Consider the following 23,769-nt stretch of genomic DNA (forward strand, 5'->3'; position numbering starts at 1 on the left):
TGCCGGCAGTACACTTGGTCCCACCTGACAGAAGACAAGGTGTCTTTAGCCAGGCTGGATCGCTTTTACTGTTTTAAACACCATTTCAATGCTTTTAAATACTGAAATATAATGCCAGCTGCTTATACTGATCATTCTCTGGTTTTGTATTGCGTTGTGATGAGAAATATTTTACCTAGGAGTGCATACTGGCATTTTAATTCAACTTTAGCTTTGGACAGAGGCTTTAGAGAGCTCTTCAGTTAATTTTGGAGCACTTTTGGACTTAGAAAAGCTGATTTTACCTCTCTTAGCCAGTGGTGGGACTATGGCAAAACAGAGATAAAACTCCTGTGCCAACAGTATACTCTGAACGTCACGCATGACACCTGCCGGTCTATGAAACACCTGGAGGCTGAGATTGTGGAGTTAGAAACAAGCGCTTCCACAGGAAATCAGAGGTGTACTGAAATCCTCAAGTTTAAAAGACTGGCTTTAGCCAACCTGTTGGATACTAAAGTACAGGGTGCACTGGTCCGATCCAGGGTACAAAACTTCACAGAGATGGATGCTCCCTCTAGTTTCTTCTTCGGCCTGGAAAAAAAGCATGGACAGACCAACGTGATCCACTCCCTGCTGTCTGACACAGGACAGGAGCTGACAGAGCCCGGACAGATCAGAAGGCGAGCTGTGAGTTTTTATTCATCTTTGTTTGACAGTGAATACCGAGAAAACCAGCCAGTGTTAGAGGAGTTCTGTGCAGAGCCACCTCAGGTCTCCACGGAGGCAAATTCAGAACTCGACCGGCCACTGGAGTTAGAGGAACTCCACACTGCCCTGCAGAACATGCAGGGACGACGATCTCCGGGTATCGATGGTCTGACGGTCGAATTCTATACAGCCTTCTGGGACATTCTAGCACGTGATATGCTGGAAGTGTTTACTGAACGTCTGGCCTCAGGCTCTTTGCCACTGTCCTGCCGGTGGGCGGTCGTTGCCCTCCTACCTAAAAAAGGCAATCTGCAGGACATCAAGAACTGGCGCCCTGTGTCACTTTGCACCGATTACAAGATTCTGTCCAAGGCTTTGGCTACCAGGCTGAGGGAAGCTATGGAGCAGGTCATCCACCGGGATCAAACCCACTGTGGGCCCGGCAGGTCCATGGCAGACAATGTCTACCTAATTTGTGATGTTTTGGAGGTTTCCAGATCATTGGATATAAACGCTGGTCTCATTTCATTAGATCAGGAAAAGGCATTTGACCGTGTTGAGCACAGCTTCTTCTGGGAAACTATGGAGAAGTTTGGGTTCAGCACCGAGTTTATTGCAAAGATCAAGGTGTTGTACAGTGACGTTGAGAGTATTCTGAAGTTTAACGGCAGTTTGTGTGCCCCCTTCAGGGTGCATCGGGGCATCCGGCAGGGCTGTGCCCTGTCTGGGATGCTCTATGCACTCTCTCTGGAACCCGTCCTCTGTAAAATCTGCAAAAGCATCGACGGTTTGATTTTACCTGGTGTTAGAGAGAGCATTTTTTTATCTGCCTATGCTGATGATGTTGTTGTTCTTATCCAAAACCAAAGGGATGTTGATGTTTTGGTGGGTTTGACAATCTCTTTCAATGTTTTAACTGCGGCAAAAGTAAACTGGAACAAAAGTGAAGCCCTTGCTGTTGGTGAGTGGCATGGCAACCTCCTGGTTCTTTCTCAAAACTTTTGTTGGAAGACTGATGGTCTCAAATATCTCGATGTGTACCTGGGAAATGAGACAACAACCAGGAAGAACTGGGAGGGTGTCGTTGAAAAAATAGAAGGGAAACTAAAGAAATGGAAATGGTTGCTCCCCAGAATTTCGTACAGAGGTCGAGTTTTAGTGATAAACAACCTGGTGGCCTCACAGCTGTGGCACCGCTTGATCTGTATGGACCCTCCATCAGGGTTTCTAGCCCAAATCCAGACCAAACTTGTTAACTTTTTCTGGGATGGGCTGCATTGGGTGCCTCAAGGAGTGTTGTTTTTATCAATAGAGGAGGGGGGACAGGGCCTCATCCACCTGGCTAGCAGAACAGCCACGTTCAGATTACAGTTCATCCAGCGGTTTCTGACTGGACCAGCGGATCTGACGTGGAGAGAGGTGGCCAGCTGCATATTCAAACGTGTGAGTAACTTGGACCTGGATGCTGCACTGTTTTTAATGGACTCCAAGTTTCTAAAGTTAAACGGTTTGCCTCTGTTTTATCATGGCGTTTTAAAGTCATGGGCCCTATTTAAAAGCAGCCCAGGAAAAAGCTCTGACTCTCTGTTCTGGTTACTAAAGGATCCACTAGTGCATTGAGCCAGGCTGGATGTCTGCAGTGGAGCCACACCTGGGCTGTCTGCAGCGCTTTGCAGAACCAGGACCATGACTCTCCAGCAGCTGGTGGACAACGCCGGGCCTGCGTTGGTGGATGCCCAGGCTGTGAGCTCCCTGCTGAACATCCAGTCCACCAGGGTGGCTCAGAGGGTGCTACAACTGTGGAGGCAAAGACTCTCCAGGAAGGACAGAAGCCTCCTCCTGGACTATAGTACAGGGACTGTACCGGACAGGAAAGATCCTTTCCCTGAGGTCCACATCAGTCCCCTGTTTGGAGAACTGGAGGGTCCTCTCCTCGGAGATGAACGACAAATCAGCCTGCACATGGCCAACAAAAAAATACTGTACAAACAATGTGTAAAGGTAATCAACAAGAAAAACCTGTGTAACAGAGCACCCACTACCTGGGCCAACAGGATGACGGGAAATGGACCTGACCCACATTGGAGACTTCTGTACAAACCTCCCCTCAAGAAAAAAACAGCCAACCTCTAGTGGAGGATTTTACATGGTGCCATCGGTTCCAATGCTTTTATCTCTGTTTTCACCCCTGCGGTGTCCAGCCAGTGTCCCTTCTGTCCCCTTCGTGAAACAGTCTTTCATGCTTTCAGTGAGTGTGGGAGACTTGCAGTGCTCTTCAATGTTCAACGTTTAATGTTCAATGTTCTTCAAACTTCAATGGTTTTAATTTGTTCAGTGAAAATTTTAGTATCAGGAAATTCATCTACGGTGCTGGGTACAATAGATCGAATGAGAGAAAGTGGCAGCTTCTAAATTTTATTTCTGGAGAGGCAAAAACTTGCAATTTATGTGACCAGGAAGAGGAGAATTGAAAACAATACTGTTCAAGAAGCAGGTACTGTTTTTTGCTGTAACATCAGATGTCGCTTAAAACTAGAATTTGGTTTCTATAAAATGACAAAAGACCTGAATAACTTTAGGAACATCTGGTGTTAAAAAATGTCCTATGCACTTTAGTTGATGACCACCTCACTTTTGCAAACTTCCTATTATAATGCAGTAAGTTTTATATTGTATTTCCTTTTGTTTATTGGTGTTTAGTGTTTTTGAGTGTTTAGTGTTTTTGAAGTTTCATCTAATGAAACATTGTAAAATGTTCTAAATGTTCTGAATGTGATTGAAGTTTTTTTTGCAAAAAATCTTCTTCTGAAGCACTTTAGTGCTTTCATCTAATATAAAATTGTAAAATGTTTGAATGTGATTAAAGTGTTTTTGCAAAAATCAAAAAAAAAAATCTTTTCCTTTCGGCTTTTCCCTTCAGGGGTCGCCACAGCGAGTCAGTTGCCTCCATCTAACCCTGTCTTCTGCATCCTCTTCTCTCACACCAATCCTCTTTCACTACATCCATAAATCTCCTCTTTGGTCTTTCTCTAGGCCTTCTGCCTGGCAGTTCAAAACTCAGGATCCTACCAATATATTCACTATCTCTCCTCTGGACATGTCCAAACTATTTCAGTCTGGCCTCTCTGACTTTATCTCCAAAACCTCTAACATGTTCCGTCCCTCTGATGTACTCACTCCTAATCCTATCTATCCTGGTGACTCCCAGAGAGAACCTCAGCATCTTCATCTCTTCTACCTCCAGCTCTGCCTCCTTTCTCTAGACCAAACATCACTGGTCTCACCACAGTTTTGTACACCTTTCCTTTCATTTTAGCTGAAACTCTTCTATCACACATCACACCTGACACTTTCCTCCACCTGTTCCATCCTGCCTGTACACGCTTCTTCACCTCTTTTCCATACTCTCCATTGCTCTGGACTGTTGACCCTAAGTACTTAAAATCCTCCACCTTCTTGATCTCTTCTCCCTGTAACCTCATTCTTCCACTTGGGTGCTTCTCATTCACACACATGTACTCTGTCTTACTGCGGCTAACCTTTATTCCTCTCCTTTCCAGGACAAACCTCCACCTCTCTAGCTTCTCATCCACCTGTTCCCTGCTCTCACTGCAGATCACAACGTCATCTGCAAACATCATAGTCCATGGAGATTCCTGTCTAACCTCGTCTGTCAGCCAGAACAACCCAGTCAGAAACTCTACTGCCATCTCCCTTAGACACTTCCAAACCTCTACAGGTATATCATCAGGGCCGACTGCCTTTCCACTCTTCATCCTCTTCAATGCCCTCCTCACTTCATCCTGACTAATCTTTGCTACATCCTGGTCCACAGCAGTTACCTCTTCTAGTCTTTGTTCTCTCTCAATTTTCACGTTCATCAACCCTTCAAAGTACTCTTTCCATCTTCCCATCACACTACTGGCCCCTGTCAATAGACTTCCATCCCTATGCTTAATCACCCTAACCTGCTGCACCTCCTTCCCATCTCGGTCTCTCTGTCTTGCCAACCTGTATAGATCAGTCTCTCCCTCCTTACTGTCCAACCTAGCATACAAGTCATCATAAGCCCCTTGTTTGGCCTTTGCTACCTCCACCTTACGCTGCATCTCCCTGTACTCCTGTCTACTCTCCTCAGTCCTCTCAGTGTCCAACTTCTTCTTAGCTAACCTCTTTCTCTGTATACACTCCTGTACCTCCTCATTCCACCACCAAGTCTCCTTATCTACTTTCCTTCCAGATGACACACCAAGTACTCTCTTACCTGTCTCCCTGATCACATTAGCCATAGTTGTCCAGTCATCTGGAAGCACCTCCTGACCACCCAGAGCCTGTCTTAACTCCCTCCTGAAAGTCATGCAACACTCTTCCTTTTTCAGCTTCCACCATTTCGTCTTCTGCTCTGCCTTTGCCCTCTTGATCTTCCTCACCACCAGAGTCATCCTACACACCACCATCCTATGCTGTTTGGCTACACTCTCACCTACCACTACTTAGCAGTCACTGATCTCCTTCAGATTACACCGTCTACACAAGTTGTAGTCTACCTGTGTGCTCCTACCACCACTCTTATAGGTCACCCTATGTTGCTGCCTCTTCTGGAAGAAAGTATTCACTATAGCCATTCCCATCCTTTTTGCAAAGTCAACTACCATCTGTCCTTCTGTGTTCCTCTCCTGGATACCAAACCTGCCCGTCACCTCCTCATCCCCTCTGTTAACTGCACCAACATGTCAATTGAAGTCTGCACCAATGATAACTCTCACTTCTAGGTATGCTCTGCATCACTTCATCAAAGTCCACCCAGAATTTCTCCTTCTCCTCCAGCTCACATCCTACCTGTGGAGCATACCCACTAACAACACTGAACATCACACCTTCGATTTCTAGCTTCAGACTCATCACTCTATATGACTCTATTTTTACCTCCAGGACATTCCTAACAAACTTCTCCTTCAAGATAACTCCTACTCCATTTCTCTTCCTATCTACACCATGATAGAACAACTTGAACCCTGCTCCTGAACTTCTAGCCTTGCTACCTTACCACCTGGTCTCCTGGACACACGGTATGTCTACCTTCCTTCTCTGCATCATGTCAACCAACTCTCTACCTTTTCCTGTCATAGTTCAAACATTCAACGTCCCCACTCTCAGTCCTATACTATTGGCGTTCCTCTTCTCTCTCTTCCTACGATCACACTTTCCTCCTGTCTTTCTTCGACGAACAGTAGTCCAATTTCCACCGGCACCCTGTAGGTCAACAGCACCGATGGCGGTCATTGTTAACCCGGGCCTCGACTGATCCGGTATGGAAATCATAGGTTTGATTTGCATGTTTGATTTGGCAAAAGTTTTACACCGGATGCCCTTCCTGACGTAACCCTCTGTATTTATCCGTGCTTGGGACCGGCACAATAAGACACTGGCTTGTGTCCTCTTGTGGCTACATTGACAGATTTGAAATAAGTTTGTTTGGGCCAAATTGAACCATTACAACAAAGTTCTAACAATTTACTTCATGGCAAAACAACACCATCACCGCACAGCCATACCTACATATTTGCATGAAAACACACAGGCTTCACAAACATGTATCATCAGCTTGTATTAGCTGTTCTCCCTGAATCACATGACAATATGCTAGGGGCTGGTAGTGATGCAATAGATTTAAGTTTATATTCCCACTGTTCTTGGTCCCACTTTATGGTGACTTTGGCTTCAGCTAACTTTAATCATGCTGATGTTTTTAAGGAAAGAATAAAAAAATATGTGATGTTTGGATGTTTGGACCTGAGACCTGAGTTCATCTGTCCATTTTCTTTACACCGCTTTATCCAATGTCGAGGGTCACGGGGAGCTGGAGCCTATCCCAGCTGGCTTAGAGTGTGAGGCGGGGGACACTCCAGGTGCGATGCCAGTGTCCCACAGAGCTACAGACAACCACGTCCACACACACTCACACCTACGGTCAATTCGGGTACGGCCAATTAACATGAAGCGCATGTTTTTGGAGGTGGGAGGAAGCTGGAGAACCCGGAGAGAACCCACGCAGACACAGGGAGAACATGGATACTCCGCACAGAATGGGAGGCGAACCCGGAACTGCCTTGCTGTGCGGCGACAGTGCTACCCACTGCGCCGTTGTGCGCCCGTCACAATGGAGTTATTAGAAATATAAATTTGTGGGGGGAAAACAATCTGATTTAACAATTTCAGAAATGTCAGGATCTTCATAGTATTTGATCTTTATGGGTTTAACATAGTACTCACCAAATTTTTGTTTCAATTAGGAAAAGGTTATTGCAATATAAATTAAGTGAATTGCAAACATGGCCACACAATTCAAAATGGCAAAATGCCTTTTGGGGTTAAGTCAATGCTTGATTCAAATGCTTCAATGGGAAAGCTTTAGGTTTACTTTATTTGACAGGGGACACTACAATTTCATAAAACACATGATTACACGTGGTTAAAAAAGCCGGAGTTAGCCAGAAGGCTAGTTTTCATCTGTAGTCCCCTGACCATGATGTAAAAAAAGCAGTAAAAGAAAAAAATGGTTAGAGATTGAAAACAAGTGACTGGCAGTTCAGTTTCCAGTCACTTGAGCATCTGTTTTTTTGGACAGAGAATGTTCTGGCTGATAACACAAATCTGATGAATATGGAGCTTTTGTTGGTGCTTCATTTCGAAACTATGACATTGCTTTTGGAGGAGATACACAGTTTCTACTCTGTAAATGTTATTTGTTAGCATTCACGTGTAAATAGACATTATCAGTCAAAGGAAGAAACTGTCACATGTAAAGTCATGTTTCTTATGATTGTATTCCTTGGATTTCATTAGTGTGCTGCTCACCTTGACAGAAACACATCCTCATCATGCGGGGCCTCTTTTTGACTTTCATTTGCTGTCTTTGCAGCTGTTTGAGATCACAGTGCCTATTACTCAAGGCACCAAGCCGGTGACCATCAGTGTGGCCAACCACACCCAATGCAGCTGTCTATCCAAACTGGATGTCTACAGACAAGTTCACAGCATCATCAGAAGAGCTCTGCCTGAGTAAGCAGTCACACATTCACTTCACACATCCAGTCTACACATCCACTTACAAAACACATATTGTTTCTGCTGTTATAAACCCTCCTTCCTGTGCTGTTAACAAATTACTTTATCAAACACCTTTCAACTTACCTGCTGTGTGGGTTTTACATGAAACCACATTTCATATTGCTTTGCGGTGAATTTCCAATGATGATTTTCAACCTTTATAGTCCACCCAAAGTGATTTTACAGCAGTTGGCTGATCCCAGGAATTTTCCTCTTGCTTTTTTGATAATATTCTGCTCTGCAAAACATGCATAATTGAAATTCAGAATTTTACAAAACCATCACTCAGAAAGAGTCAGCAAGACATATTAGCAGATTTTACAGGATACCAAGCTTAGTGCAAGCAAACTGGCACATTGTTTGCAGCGCTTCATTGATCATCTCCACTCCAGCCACCATAGTTGCCTTTTTGTGTCTGAACAATTTCAATAAATTACTTTACAACTGACATTGCAGCTTGCAGTTTCTGGTTCTCTCCCATATTTAGTATTATTGGTTCATCATATAGAAAAAATAGTATAGAATAGATCAGTATCGTTTCTGGCTTCTGCCTGGTTGGGCAGTTGACATCCCACCACCAAAATCCCTCACTCTCTGTAGGTGACACTAATGTCTGTGGCCTGCTGCAAAGACGATTATTTGGTGACATCTCTCAGTTTATGTATGTTGTTGTGAGTCACACTTTAACGGTTGTTTTATTTTTCACTTTCTGGTTTGGGTAAATTGATTTGACTAAATATTGGCTTTAGGGATAGCTTTTTACTGAACCACTATTGTTAGTTCACTTCTCTAACCTATGGGCAATCTTTTGTCCAAAATGCCTACTGATTATTTTCATCTTGGACCACTCTAATATAACTGCCGATGAATCTGTGTGCAAAGAGTGTGCATATGTTTGCGTGTATATGTTTGTGTGTGTGTGTATCTGTGTGTGTGTGTGTGTGTGTGTGTGTGTGTGTGCCTGTGCCTGTACGTGCGTGTGTGCGTGTGTGTGTGAGTGTGTGCGTGTGTTTGTTAGACAGTGAGCAAGAGCAAGGGGCTTATGATGACTTGTATGATACGTTGAACAGTAAGGAGGGAGAAACTGATCTATACAGGTTGACAAGACAGAGAGACAGAGATAGGAAGGACGTGCAGCAGGTTGGGTGATTAAGGATAGGGACGGAAGTCTATTGACAGGGGCCAGTAGCAGGACCTTTATGAGGACTGTAAGACAGTGGTGAAGTGTGCTGTAGGTGTGACAGAGGAGTTCAATGTGGAGGTGGGACTGCATCAGTGATTAGCTCTGAGCCCCTTCTTGTTTGCTATGGTGATGGACAGGCTGACAGAAGAGGTCAGACAGGAATCTCCATAGACTATGATGTTTGTGGATGACATTGTGATCTGTAGTGAGAACAGGGAACGGGTGGAGGAGAAGCTAGAGACGTAGAGGTTTGTCCTGGAAAGGAGAGGAATGAAGGTTAGCCGCAGTAAGACAGAGTACATGTGTGTGAATGAGAGGGACCCAAGTGGAAGAGTGAGGTTACAGGGAGAAGAGAAGAAGGTGGAGGATTTTAAATACTTAGGGTCAACAGTCCAGAGCACTGGAGAGTGTGGAAAAGAGGTGTACAGGCAGGATGGAACGGGTGGAGGAAAGTGTCAGGTGTGATGTGTGATAGATGAGTTTCAGCTAAAATGAAGGAGAGGTGTACAAAACTGTGGTGAGACCAGCAATGTTGTTTGGTCTAGAGACAATGTCACTGAGGAAAAGACAGGAGAGACAGAGCTGGAGGTAGCAGAGATGAAGATGCTGAGGTTCTCTTTGGGAGTGACCGAGATATATAGGATCAGGAATGAGTACATCATAGGGAAAGCGCATGTTAGAGGTTTTGGAGATAAAGTCAGAGAAGCCAGACTGAGATGGTTTGGACATGTCCAGAGGGGAGATAGTGAATACATTGGTAGAGGGATGCTGAGTTTTGAGTTGCTAGGCAGGAAGACCAAAGAGGAGGTTTATGGATGTAGTGAAAGAGGACATGAAGGTAGTTGGTGTGAGAGAAGAGGATGCAAAAGATAGGATTAGATGGAGGCAACTGATTCGCTGTGGCGACCCCTGAGTGAGAAAGCCGAAAGGAAAAGAAGAAACAGTGAGCAAGAGACTTGGACCACTTGTGATGTTGGTGGACTGTTGATCCGTGCTGGTATTTGACATCAACATATACACACCCTGTAAGCCAAAAACACAGCACGTAAGATCCTAGAAAAGGATTGTAGAAATGTTCACACCTACAGCCCATCCAAAATCAAAGAACACACACACATTAAGCATCTTCCTGGGTATGTTCATGTGACCGTGCCACAGCAGTTTTGATTGAAGCAGAAGTGTGTCCCTTTTCTTTGCCAGGCTCCTACATTTCAGTTACATTACATTTACATGACATTGCAATTTGACTGTCTACAAACACACTGCCTACAGCTTGTGTCCACATGTTCTCAAATGTTTCATTTTAGCTTGACCATTTTGATGTCTTTTTCATGCTATACTATGTGTATCTCTCTCTGTCTCTCTCTGTCTCTCTGTCTCTCTCTCTGTCTCTGTGGGGCCGACGATCGGGGCCACGGCGTAACCAGCTGCTGTGGTTGCAGCTTCTTATGTGGCTGTGGTGGCCTCCGGTGCTGCGGTCCGGGCCCCGCAGCCGTGGCCTTGTGGTTTTTCTACCCCACCACAAACCACCTCAGCACCCCACCCACCCAATCACCCAGCCATCAACCCAGCCATCAACCTAGAGACCAGGGGTGACGGAAAAGGTTATACAGGACATGGGTAACAGCACATAGGACGGAAAGAGTGATTTAGTGAAGCCTGAGGGGGCCAGAGAGACAGCTGCCAGGATGGTAGAGTCTCAGCTGGAGAAGGAGGAAGAGGATGATAATGTGATAGACGAGGAATTGTTGAAGATAGCTCCTAAAAGAAAACGCACTAACTCAAGAATAAATAAAGCGAAGACAATCACTAAAAACTCACATGAGAGACTGATGCAAGTAGCCCTAAGGGCGAAAATGACGAATGTCTGAAAGAGACCATAACAGAAAAATACGATTCGCAAAAGATAAAAAAAATGCCTGCAGAACACAAGAAGTTCGAGGCCCAAAGTAGAAAATTTCTTTCCTGACCTCAACATGTTTCTGAGTAGCGTCAGGTTTTATTTGAAGAATCCAGAAGGAAGTGACCAACCAGTTTTTACAGACCAGGAGGTGGTTTTTAAATTGAAGAAACTAATGGCAAAAGAAAAAGAGATGATTGTGGAGAACGATAAGTTCTTTTTTTTTCAAAATTTTCTCTACTTTTTTTAAAGCCTGCATTTTCTTAGTTTGATAAATGTTAAAACGTTAGATGTTTTCTTTGTTCAGGAAACAAAAAGTACTGTTGAAAATCCTACCATTATTTTTTTTTGAGATGTGAATTCCTTTTTACGTGAATCTCTTTTGAATTTTGTGTCAACGTGAATGTCTTGTAATTTGGCTTTAATGAATGAACGGGATTTTAAAAATCAAAATCAAAACTCTCTCTCTCTCCCTCTCTCTGTCTCTTTGTGTACAGTGTGTGTGCAATAAACCATCAGAATACAGAATCAGTTGTTTCCCTTCCATCTAGGGAGACAATCTCATATGTCAGTGTGCTCCTTATGTCTAGACTACTCCACAAAAATATTTTGTTTGCTTTTATTGCAAAAAAACCCCACACACCTCATAATCACTTAAGCACAGAAAACAACAACAACAACAACAACAACAACTTTTTTTTCTACATGTTGAGGTCCCAAATATTTCAGGGGCCAGTACCAGTCTAAGGTCGGTGGTTGTCGACCACTCAACACTGAACATATGTGTGTTTGGACGTGTGTGCAGGTACAGGATATTGATAGCAAATACATTTTTCTTGGCACTGTATCTTAAATTTCATTTTTAAAGTATTTCTTCATGGACAATACTGCAAGTACAAAAATTATCGTTCATCTTCCTGACTGCTTCTTCTGCTTTTGCGGGTCATGGGGGGTCGCTGGAGTCTATCTTGATCCTTCTATCTTAAAGGGTTTCTCCAAGTGGGAAACAAGTGCACTGCGGAGCCAAAAAAAAAGACAAGCAATCATGCTTACATTAATACCTGTGGACAATTTTGAATGATCACTTCATCTAAGCTGCATGTTTTTGGAGGTGGGAGGAAGACTGAGTTCTGTGTCTGTGAGAGAATCCACGCAGACACAGAACACACAACCTCCGCAGGGAAAGGACTTGAACCCGGACCCTTCTAGCTGTGAGGTGATAGTGCCACCCACTGCGCTGCCGTGCTGCCCCAATACTATCATGCTACATGTTACAACAGTAAACAGGACTTGTGGCACTTTCTTCTGTCTTGACCACATTAATCCAGTGTTTTCATTTCAAGAACACCTGTAGATCAGTTGAACTGATGAGCCATGTCCAGGAAGTAGAGTTCACAGAGCACCAAATTTTAGTCTCTGTTCACAATACTGTCATTCTTTAAATGATCAGAAGGGATTTTTTTTTTTACATGACAGGTTAATGGTTGAACGCCTGAACATGCTGTTTGGACCAGGCACACAAGTGGATGACATATATAATGTCACTAGTACTAAAATGTCCTGACCATTGCTTCTGCACAGAGCACTCCATACAGAAACGTATCTTTCTATACATATTTTGTTTTTGTAATGTCGCTGAAAAATGTAGTAAAACTGATATTGTGCACACAGCCACTAATTTTACAGATTCAAGACAGAAGAGAGTATTAAAAACACAGAGGTGGATTAGATCAAGTTTTTGATTTAATAAAAACAATCATCTTACTGGTCGTCTTTAAAAATTTCTCACTCTTTTGCTGTCTTTTGAAGCTGTCAAATAGTGAACAAGACATGTCCTCCCGGTCAATCTTGGAGCAGCAGGCAATGCCAGTGTGTCATCATGACCTCTAGCTTGTACTACAACCCACCTCCTCCACCAATGCCTCCTCCGAGACCTTCACAACAGCAACATGGTAAGTTCTCCCTCATATACATATAGGGATGATTTGTATGCACGGCTTTGGCCTTTCTCTTTGTCTTTTTTAATTTTGCTTTAGAAATATTGTAGTTAAAGCTATATTTGCTTATGTTTTTCAAAACTAGCTTACAAAAAATACAAAATAACCAAATCAACAAATACAGCTGCTACTGCCAGAAGTAACTGGAGGAGTTTTCTTAGGAGATAAGAATGTCTGAGTCAGTGGCTATTAAAACTTCACTTGAAACAACCATATCATGATGTTCTTTGAGCTATGTATAACTGTGTAGAATAACCTGGAGGATAGTATTCTACATTTGCGATTGGTAAATTGTTTCTGGTATATTTGTTTTAATTGTCAATCCCCTTGTTTTTTAATGTTTGAATTATATGAGTTTTAAATTGTATGAGTTTGAAGGTCTAGCATCCATGAGGAATTATTATATCATTATATAATAATAATAATTATTATATATACTTGTGTGAGTGTTTATGGAGACAGCTCAAATGTCAGCATTTTACACAATGGTTAAAGAGGGATTTGGCTAGTCAAGAAAATCTCAATTTTAAGGCCTACTTGTACCTATACATATGTAAATACATGCGGGACACTGTTCTGTTTTTGTCTGTGTAGGTTCTCAGTTATCTAGGTCATGATTATCCAAAGCTATTTAAGTCAATCCACTGGACGTAAAGAAAGTTCCTGAAGATGTTTCGTCTCTCATCCAAGAGACTTCTTCAGTTCTGAGAACTGAAGAAGTCATCAAGAACTTTCTTAACGTCCAGTGGATTGACTTAAACAGCTTCGGATGTTTTATTTTTGTTTTATGGCAGTTATGGCAATTATGGCAGTAATGACAGTATGGTGACATGCAGTGAAATGAATGACCATTTGGTGATCACACACACACACACACACACACACACACACACACACACACACACACACACACACACACACACACACACACACACACACACACACACACACACACACACACACACACACACACACACACAGGGTATGTATGATATGCAGTTAAGGGAGAGAGACGGAGGAGTGATGGGCAGCCATATGACGGTGGTAGCTGTGGGGTTTTGTACCTTACTCAAGGGCACCTCAACAGCACTCAGGAAGTGAACTGGCACATCTTCAGTTAACAGTTCATACTCCATACTTTGGTCCATGCTGTTCTTGAACCAACCACCCTCTGGTCCCCCGGCCAAGTCCTTGGAAACTGAGCTACTTATGCCCCAGTACTGTTATTTTCTACAAGCAAAAAAATTCACATTGAATCAAGTTTAATAATGTGATTCATACATGTAAAATAATTATCACAGAGCGTATGAAATTTATGAAGAGATTACAATAAACCTAGATTAACTTACACAGTTCAGTGAAAATAAAGGTTGCTGCTTGGTTCTGGTGGTGACATGTCTTCAGGCCTGTGGTGAGCACACACATACCAAACACTCGAAACCAACACACACATTGTTAGTAAAGCTGTCTCTTTCAAGGATAGTCTTTGTGACAGGAGAATGTTCACATTCTCACTGAGGAATATTTATGACTGTAATATGTTTGTGGTAAGCCTGTACGTGTGTGTGTTTTTCTGAGTTTGACACTGTGTCTTTTCAGCTATGAAAGCACTCAGTGGACTCAGTGTAAACAGATGAGAACCACAAGAATGCGACCCAAGAGTGGCAGACTTGGTCGATACTCACACATACATATACACACTCACACAAAGGAATAATGAAAGATAGAAGAATTTGAGTGGTGTTGAATTGTATTTCAAAATCAGAATCAGAAACAAATACTTTAGAGCCTGATTGAGTAAATGTGGAATGTCCATGACGAAACTATGTTCCTCAGGGGAAAAAAAAAAAGAAAAATTGCTCACAAAAGTGGTTGTGTAAAGTTGAGCCGTATTGTGACTGTCTATTCACTCTCTAATATATTTGTTTAGCTATCTGATAAGGCTGGAGATATACAATACAATATAGACACGAGAAAAATGGATAGATGGTCATATTGTAAAAAATTTAAAACTCAAAAATTTAGGATTTGCCAGGAAAATAAATTTAGGCTATAGCAGATATTGTGAAAAAACAAACTCCTGAATGGCCTCTCTGTGTGGGACTGACTTACATCTCCCCAGGTGAATGTCAGGTGAGTGTTGGTAGGATTGTGCATTAGAGTGTGTGAATCTACACATAATACCAAAGTGTAATTCATACCATGACAGGGATTAACATAGAATAGATATGCATGATATTCTGTAAATCTATACCCTGCATAGATTTGTAGAAAACATGTGTATTTTAGGACAATGAGGAATTTGGAGTTGGTGCCAAAACTACATGGGGCTAATCCACACAACCTCCTTTACCAAAGAAACATTGAAAGACAGAGTGCAGATAGAAAGAACACTATTATTCACACAGAGGAGCAAATGATAAAAACATCGTTCACATTGAGCAAATTCTGTAAATGTCATTTAAAGCAAACCTTAGCTGTGTGTCTCCTTCTCCCCCATCTTTACAGACATATTCTCTACAGATTTGTGTGGCCCCGATAAGGAACTCGACATAGAAACATGTCGTTGTGTTTGTCAGCACAGGGATCAAAAACAAGATTGTGGCCCTAACAGGCACCAAGACCCCAACACGTGCCAGTGTATTTGCAACATCCATCCTGCTCCCTCCTGTCCTCCAAACCACATCTTCAATAAGGATACCTGTCAGTGTGTGTGTGGCAAGACTTGTTCAAGGCACCAGCCGCTCAACAAAACCAAATGTTCCTGCGAATGTAACGAGTCACCCAATAAGTGTTTCCTAAAAGGAAGGAGGTTCCACCAGCCCACATGCAGGTATTATCATTATTATGATTATTATTATAATATTATTATTATTATTATTATTATTATCATCATCATCATCTTTATTATTTCAGTACTACTACTACTACTAGTACTGCATTACTACAACTAGTACTGTAATAGTAGTAGTGTTCATTCATTCATTTTCTACGCCTTCTCCACTGTTGCTGGGAGCTTGAGCCTATCCCAGCTGACTCGGGAGTGAGGCGGGGGAAACTTCAGGCACGACGCCAGTACACCGCTGAGCCACTCAGAGACACACACACACACACACACACACACACACACACACACACACACACACACACACACACACACACACACACACACACACACACACACAAACACACAGTCATACGTACGGCCAATTAACCCGAAGCGCGTGTTTTTGGAGGTGGAAGGAAGCCAGACAACCCGTAGAGAACCCACGCAGACATGGGGAGAGCCTACAAACTCCGGCCAGAGCGGGACGTAAACCAGATACTGCCTTGCTGTGCGGCGACAGTGCTACCCACTGCACCACCCTTGTTTTCAATATTTATTAATGTATTATGTCTAAAGAGGCACGGTGGTGCAGTGGGTAGCGCTGTCGCCTCGCAACACACCGGTTTCGGGTTAGAGTCCGGCTCTGTGCAGAGTTTGCATACTCTCTCCATGTCTGCATGGGTTCTCTCCCAGCTCTCCAGCTTCCTCCAACCTCCAAAAGAATGCGCTTCAGGTTAATCGGCCGGTCCCAAATTGCCCGTAGGAGTGAGTGTGTGTGTGTGTGTGTGGTTGTCTGTCTTTGTGTGTGGCTCAACGGCGCACTGGCATCATGCCCGGAGTGTCCCCGCCTCACGCCCCATGCCAGCTGGGATAGGCTCCAGCTCCCCATGACCTGCTGCGGCAGATACAGCGGCAGAAAATGGATGGATGGATGGATGTCTAAAGATATTTTCTTAATGAATATTTCATGTTATTTATTATTTACATTATGATTTACATGTGATGATAAAACCCAGAAGATCAAAGCTCCCCAAAGATGTGTTCTGGCATAGCCTATCACATTTGACTGGGGGCGTGAGGCAGGGTACACTCCAGGTATGACGCTAGTGCACCATGTAAGCAGACCTACACATTCACACCTACGAGCAAGTTGGTAACATCACGTGTGAGAAGTTCGGAAAACACAAATAAAGTTATGTTACACTAAAGTCTTTTTGGATGCAGGTGTTGCTCTATGAAGAACGCTATAACTTTGCTTTTGAATGCTGTGGGTGGAAGCTGTATTGTTGTCCATTTGTGAAATGGAACAAGTACTCTAGACACTAATGTATTTAACAAGAGGAAAGCCTTCCGGCAGTGGTTATTGTAGTGAACCCAGTGTGTAATACAAGACCTCAAAGTGCTAATGACTTCTGCTAGCTGTCACTTAACCATTTCCTTTCCCTGTACAAAAGGAAACACACACATACACATACATACATCCAATCTGTCCAATGGTGACTTTTTGTGACCTGATTTGAGAGTGATTTATGTGTGTAACACAACAGAAGGAATCTAGTGTCTGGGATCCATGTGACTTTGAGTGTGGGTTTAACAGGAAGTCTGTCTGTGTTTTATTATTACTTCACAGATCTGTAAGTAACCATGAATAAATGCACAGGGTGTCATCCACAGTTAGACCCTGTGCTGCCAGCAAAGTATAGTAGCAATAACACGCCAGCCACACAATCCGTTTTTCTATATAAATGACAGTTTCTTTCATGCAATGCAGTCTTGCATGCCCTTCTATCATTTAAAGTCTGAACATTAATGCCTTGACTTTGGGCTGGGATCAACCAGAGGTGGGTATACAGAAGCAAATTGTAAAACAATTCTTTGGATTATTACTTTGGCGAAAACTCTGGTGGTTCAAACGTAAGCTGTAAATCAAACTGAAAACTGATAAAGGTGATAGATTTTAGTGCATGAAATCCAAATCTGTTAGTGTTTGTATGGCAGCAGTGGTTCTCAATCATTTGTAGTAGTGTTTATCATTTCTGATAGCCAGCAAGCTATAGGGAAACAATGGTCTACATCTAACATGTAATATTTGTAGACTATGAATTAACGTTGATTTGTCAGACACAAGATCTGACCATAATCTGTCACATTTCATATTGACTCCAGATCTTTACAATCAATGTTTCTACTAATGCATTGCAATCAAACAAATGCAATAAGATGTAGATGGGTTGGAAATTGTTGCTAAAGTTTCAATATTTCAGGTCGGTTTGATTTAAAAGTTCCTTTTATGCAGGTATTTCATGTATTTATGTTATACTTTTTTAAACATTCATGTACATTTATACAGAGTTTGTAGTAATATCAAAATCTAACTTGAATGCTTAAATGCATTAGAATTTTAATACATAAAAAACAAATAGAAGCATTTTAAGAGAAAATAAAAAACAACAAAAGGTTGATTGTCATGAAAAATCTACAAAATGTCCATACTGTGTATGTATGGTTACTGTTACATGACATGTGCATCAGCAAGATTTTTTCTTTTTGATAAATGCCATTTATGTATCAAGTTAGGTTGATTCAGAAGATAAGGCCATTTAGTCATTCATTTTGGGTACGGATAAAAAAATGGACTTACAGAACTGGTTATTAATTTTGAAATGTTAATTAAATAAGAAATCTCCAGGTGTTTATTTCATCAGTTATTAAGCTGAAGACAGTTATTTTTAATTTGCATATCAAAGTCAAAATGTAAATTTCTATGATTATTACTATTATGATCAAATGCCAACAACCAACAGCAAAAACAGCAACAGTCCTATTGTTGACAAGCCAAAGCAAGTCACTTTTATTTGTATAACATTAATCACAACAGAAGATGTACAAAGTCGTCTTTAAAAAAGGAGCTGGTCAGGATCATACTCTTTATTGTACACAAAACAAAAATGTCCCCAGCAGCAAATTGGTGATAATAATGAGTAACCCCCTCCCATTTCCCAAACAGAAACCTTTAAAATAAGAAATATCAAAATGAAATATATTGATCTGTGATAAATTGGCAACTTCTTCAGACTCTACAGTACCTGACCTGTGCCCTGCAGTCAGCTGGGATAGGCTCAAACTTAAACCGGTGACTGAAGATAAGTGGCTAAAGATGAGATAATTATCGATTGTCTCATTTTCTAGAAGAAGGTAATTGTCTGTTTACCTGTTTTATTATAGCTGTCTCAGGGCTCCCTGTGACTTCAGGAGGCGACGGTGTGAACCAGGTTTCTCCTTCAGTGAAGAAGTGTGTCGCTGCGTACCATCACACTGGAGACGGCTGGACTAACCATTAGCTGATGGCCTCAGACAGGCTAACCAATAGATAACAAACTTATGAAGGAGAATTTCTCACCTACCCTTTAGACCTGCTGATCGTGAGTATCCCCATCAGTTGTGATGGCAGCTAAGTGTGCCTCACGAGCATATGGAAACTTAAATAATTGAAATGCAGATGGGAAGACTTGTGTGATTCACTGACCTGGTGATGAGGACATTTTAATTGGATTATATCTGAATGGAGGCCTGAACGAGATGGAGGAACTGAAAGACAAAGGGAGTTAAAAAGTTGTCATTTTATGACATTGTTTTAGTAATTATTTTTGAAAATATTTTGGGTAATTTCTTTTACAGTATTTTTACATCAGATATTCATTATATAATTTATTAAAATGTTATTTTTTCTGTTAATTGCAAATCCAATCTTTTTTGATGAAAATAAACTGTGATCAATTTTTTTTTTAACATGGGTCGTGTATGTCTAACATAAAGTATACTGGACACTGCATACTGCTTGATTACATTATCTGTTCTGGTAGTGGTTGACTCTCTACTTCAAAGCAAATGTAAAAGTTCAAATCTGTGTTTCTATTAAAACTGCATTTTCTACATTTACAGCACCCTGGGTTTTTTTTTATTTATTTCAATTCATAGATTTATTTTTATCCAAAATGATATTTTACATTAAGTTTTAAGATTGAAGTGTGAAGGATCTCATCATTTAACAAAGACAGCTGTAGCGGGATTTATACGAAAAGAATGTGTCAGTCTCTCTATCAATCCAACCATGCCTCCATACATCCTTCCATGGCGGTAGAATGGTTGGTGAAGATTTGTCCACTGCAGTAAACCTGCCATAATATCCTTAAGAAAGATACTGATCTGTAGTTTGCTTCCCCGGTGAAAATGTACCCGCAAGAGGACACAAGCCAGTGTCTTATTGTGCCGGTCCCAAGCTCGGATAAATACAGAGTGTTGCGTCAGGAAGGGCATCCGGCGTAAAACGTTTGCCAAATCAAAGATGTGAATCAAACCTATGACTTCCATACCGGATTGGTCGAGGCCCGGGTTAACAACGACCACCATCGGCACTGTTGACCTACAGGGCGCTGGTGGAAATTGGATTACTGTTGGTCGAAGAAGGAGAGGAGGAAAGTGCGTTCGCTCGAAGAAAGAGAAGAGTAACACCAAGAGTATAGGACTAAGAGTAGGGACGTTGAATGTTGGAACTATGACAGGAAAAGGTAGAGAGTTGGTTGACATGATGCAGAGAAGGAAGGTAGACATACTGTGTGTACAAGAGACCAGGTGGAAAGGTAGCAAGGCTAGAAGTTTAGGAGCAGGGTTCAAGTTGTTCTACCATGGTATAGATGGGAAGAGAAATGGAGTAGGAGTTATCTTGAAGGAGGAGTTTGTTCGGAATGTCCTGGAGGTAAAAAGAGTGTCGGATAGAGTGATGAGACTGAAGCTAGAAATAGAAGGTGTAATGTTCAATGTTGTTAGCGGGTATGCTCCACAGGTAGGATGTGAGCTGGAGGAGAAGGAGAAATTCTGGTCAGACTTTGATGAAGTGATGCAGAGCATGCCTAGAAGTGAGAGAGTTGTCATTGGAGCAGACTTCAATGGACATGTTGGTGCAGAAAACAGAGGTGATGAGGATGTGTTGGGCAGGTTTGGTATCCAAGAGAGGAACGCAGAAGGACAGATGGTAGTTGACTTTGCAAAAAGGATCGAAATGGCTGTAGTGAATACTTTCTTCCAGAAGAGGCAGGAACATAGAGTGACCTATAAGAGTGGCGGTAGGAGCACACAGGTAGACTACATCTTGTGTAGACGGTGTAACCTGAAAGAGATCAGTGACTGCTAAGTGGTGGTAGGTGAGAGTGTAGCCAAACAGCATAGGATGGTGGTGTGTAGGATGACTCTGGTGGTGAGGAAGATCAAGAGGGCAAAGGCAGAGCAGAAGACGAAATGGTGGAAGCTGAAAAAGGAATAGTGTTGCATGACTTTCAGGAGGGAGTTAAGACAGGCTCTGGGTGGTCAGGAGGTGCTTCCAGATGACTGGACAACTATGGCTAATGTGATCAGGGAGACAGGTAAGAGAGTACTTGGTGTGTCATCTGGAAGGAAAGTAGATAAGGAGACTTGGTGGTGGAATGAGGAGGTACAGGAGTGTATACAGAGAAAGAGGTTAGCTAAGAAGAAGTTGGACACTGAGAGGACTGAGGAGAGTAGACAGATGCAACGTAAGGTGAAGGTAGAGGTAGCAAAGGCCAAACAAGAAGCTTATGATGACTTGTATGCTAGGTTGGACAGTAAGGAGGGAGAGACTTATCTATACCGGTTGGCAAGACAGAGAGATAGAGATGGGAAGGACGTGCAGCAGGTTAGGGTGATTAAAGATAGGGATGGAAGTCTATTGACAGGGGCCAGTAGTGTGATGGGAAGATGGAAAGAGTACTTTGAAGAGCTGATGAACGTGGAAAATGAGAGAGACAAAGACTAGAAGAGGTGACTGTTGTGGAACAGGATGTAGCAAAGATTAGTCAGGATGAAGTGAGGAGGGCATTGAAGAGGATAAAGAGTGGAAAGGCAGTCGGCCCTGATGATATACCTGTAGAGGTTTGGAAGTGTCTAGGAGAGGTGGCAGTAGAGTTTCTGACTGGGTTGTTCAACAGGATCTTAGAAAGTGAGAAGATGCCTGAGGAATGGAGGAGAAGTGTGCTGGTGCCCATTTTTAAGAACAAGGGAGATGTGCAGAGTTGTGGCAACTACAGAGGAATAAAGCTGATGAGCCATACAATGAAGTTATGGGAGTGAGTAGTGGAAGCTAGACTTAGGGCAAAAGTGAACATTTGTGAGCAGCAGTATGGTTTCATGCCAAAAAAGAGTACTACAGATGCAGTATTTGCTTTGAGAATGTTGATAGAGAAGTACAGAGAAGGCCAGAGGGAGCTGCATTGTGTTTTTGTAGATATGGAGAAAGCTTACGACAGGGTGCCCAGAGAGGAACTGTGGTATTGTATGAGGAAGTCTGGAGTGGCAGAGAAGTATGTTAGAGCGGTGCAGGACATGTATGCGGACTGTAAGACAGTGATGAGGTGTGCTGTAGGTGTGACAGAGGAGTTCAAGGTGGAGGTGGGACTGCATCAGGGATCAGCTCTGAGCCCCTTCTTGTTCGCTATGGTGATGGACAGGCTGACAGATGAGGTTAGACAGGAATCTCCATGGACTATGATGTTTGCAGATGACATTGTGATCTGTAGTGAGAGCATGGAACAGGTGGAGGAGAAGCTAGAGAGGTGGAGGTTTGTCCTGGAAAGGAGAGGAATGAAGATTAGCCGCAGTAAGACAGAGTACATGTGTGTGAATGAGAGGGACCCAAGCGGAAGAGTGAGGTTACAGGGAGAAGAGATCAAGAAGGTGGAGGATTTTAAGTACTTAGGGTCAACAGTCCAGAGCAATGGAGAGTGTGGAAAAGAGGTGAAGAAGCGTGTACAGGCAGGATGGAATGGGTGGAGGAAAGTGTCAGGTGTGATGTGTGATAGAAGAGTTTCAGCTAAAATGAAAAGAAAGGTGTACAAAACTGTGGTGAGACCAGTGATGTTGTTTGGTCTAGAGACAGTGTCACTGAAGAAAAGACAGGAGACAGAGCTGGAGGTAGCAGAGATGAAGATGCTGAGGTTCTCTCTGGGAGTGACCAGGAAGGATAGGATCAGGAATGAGTACATCAGAGGGACAGCACATGTTAGAGGTTTTGGATATAAAGTCAGAGAAGCCAGACTGAGATGGATTGGACATGTGCAGAGGAGAGATAGTGAATATATTGGTCGAAGGATGCTGAGTTTTGAACTGCCAGGCAGGAGGCCTAGAGGAAGACCAAAGAGGAGGTTTATGGATGTAATGAGGGAAGACATGAAGGTAGTTGGTGTGAGAGAAGAGGATTCAAAGGACAGGGCTAGATGGAGGAAATTGATTCGCTGTGGCGACCCCTGAAGGGAAAAGCCGAAAGGAAAAGAAGAAGTTTGCTTCCCCGGTGAACTTTTTTTTATGAGACAAACATTGTAAAAACTCAAATTGTCGCAAAAGATTTTCTCAAAGGATTTACACTGAAGTCGCTGGTTGTGTCTAAGAATTACAGTAGCATTCCAAGGTTTTGACTGGAACAAACTTCTGATTGTGGCACATTAGGTAAGTAAAGAAATATATTATGCACCCTCTACAACACTTCCTTCTTGTTCTGTTTATTTTTGTCAGACCAATGATCAATATCCAATATCACATCCATCTATCTATAGTAGATAAAATACTGTGAGTTTCAGTATTAGAATATATTAGATTATGTAGACCTTTATTAGTCCCTCTGTGGGGAAATTTGCGTGTTTGCGGCAACAGAAAGAAAGGAGGTTCATACATACATAATACTGTACATACATTCATATTAACATGTGAAACAATCATTGACCACCGACACAAAATGCAGTAAATAAAATCAAACCTTGGGCTTATTTGTGGGAAATACAGATTTAGCAGCACACCACTGCTTTCAAAAATGTAGCTACTTGTAAAAGTTTAAAGGTATAAAATTGCATTTTTTGCATTTATATATCTCCCAAAATGCAAATGTATACCTTTAAACTTGTATAGCTTTGTTATATATATATATATATATATACACACACACACACACACACACACACACACACACACACACACACACACACACACACACACACAC

At 42.3% G+C, this 23,769-nt stretch overlaps 1 protein-coding gene across 3 annotated transcripts in view; it reads left to right on the plus strand.

The window, feature by feature from the left end:
- vegfc (vascular endothelial growth factor c) overlaps positions 1-19,641 on the plus strand; it is a 96,178-nt gene extending 76,537 nt beyond the window's left edge. For 2 of the 3 annotated variants that reach the window (XM_068321562.1, XM_068321564.1), the window contains exons 4-7: positions 7,613-7,752; positions 12,693-12,835; positions 15,389-15,713; positions 18,933-19,641. In XM_068321562.1, the coding sequence (XP_068177663.1) occupies positions 7,613-7,752; positions 12,693-12,835; positions 15,389-15,713; positions 18,933-19,041 (717 nt within the window). In that variant the 3' untranslated portion in view covers positions 19,042-19,641. Of the gene's footprint in view, positions 1-7,612; positions 7,753-12,692; positions 12,836-15,388; positions 15,714-18,781; positions 18,841-18,932 lie in introns of all 3 variants that reach the window. The other variant, XM_068321563.1, reaches the window with a different exon arrangement.
- The last annotated feature ends 4,128 nt before the right edge of the window (positions 19,642-23,769 follow it).

This window comes from Antennarius striatus, chromosome 8, assembly GCF_040054535.1.
Source record: "Antennarius striatus isolate MH-2024 chromosome 8, ASM4005453v1, whole genome shotgun sequence".
Taxonomy (NCBI): Eukaryota; Metazoa; Chordata; class Actinopteri; order Lophiiformes; family Antennariidae; genus Antennarius; species Antennarius striatus.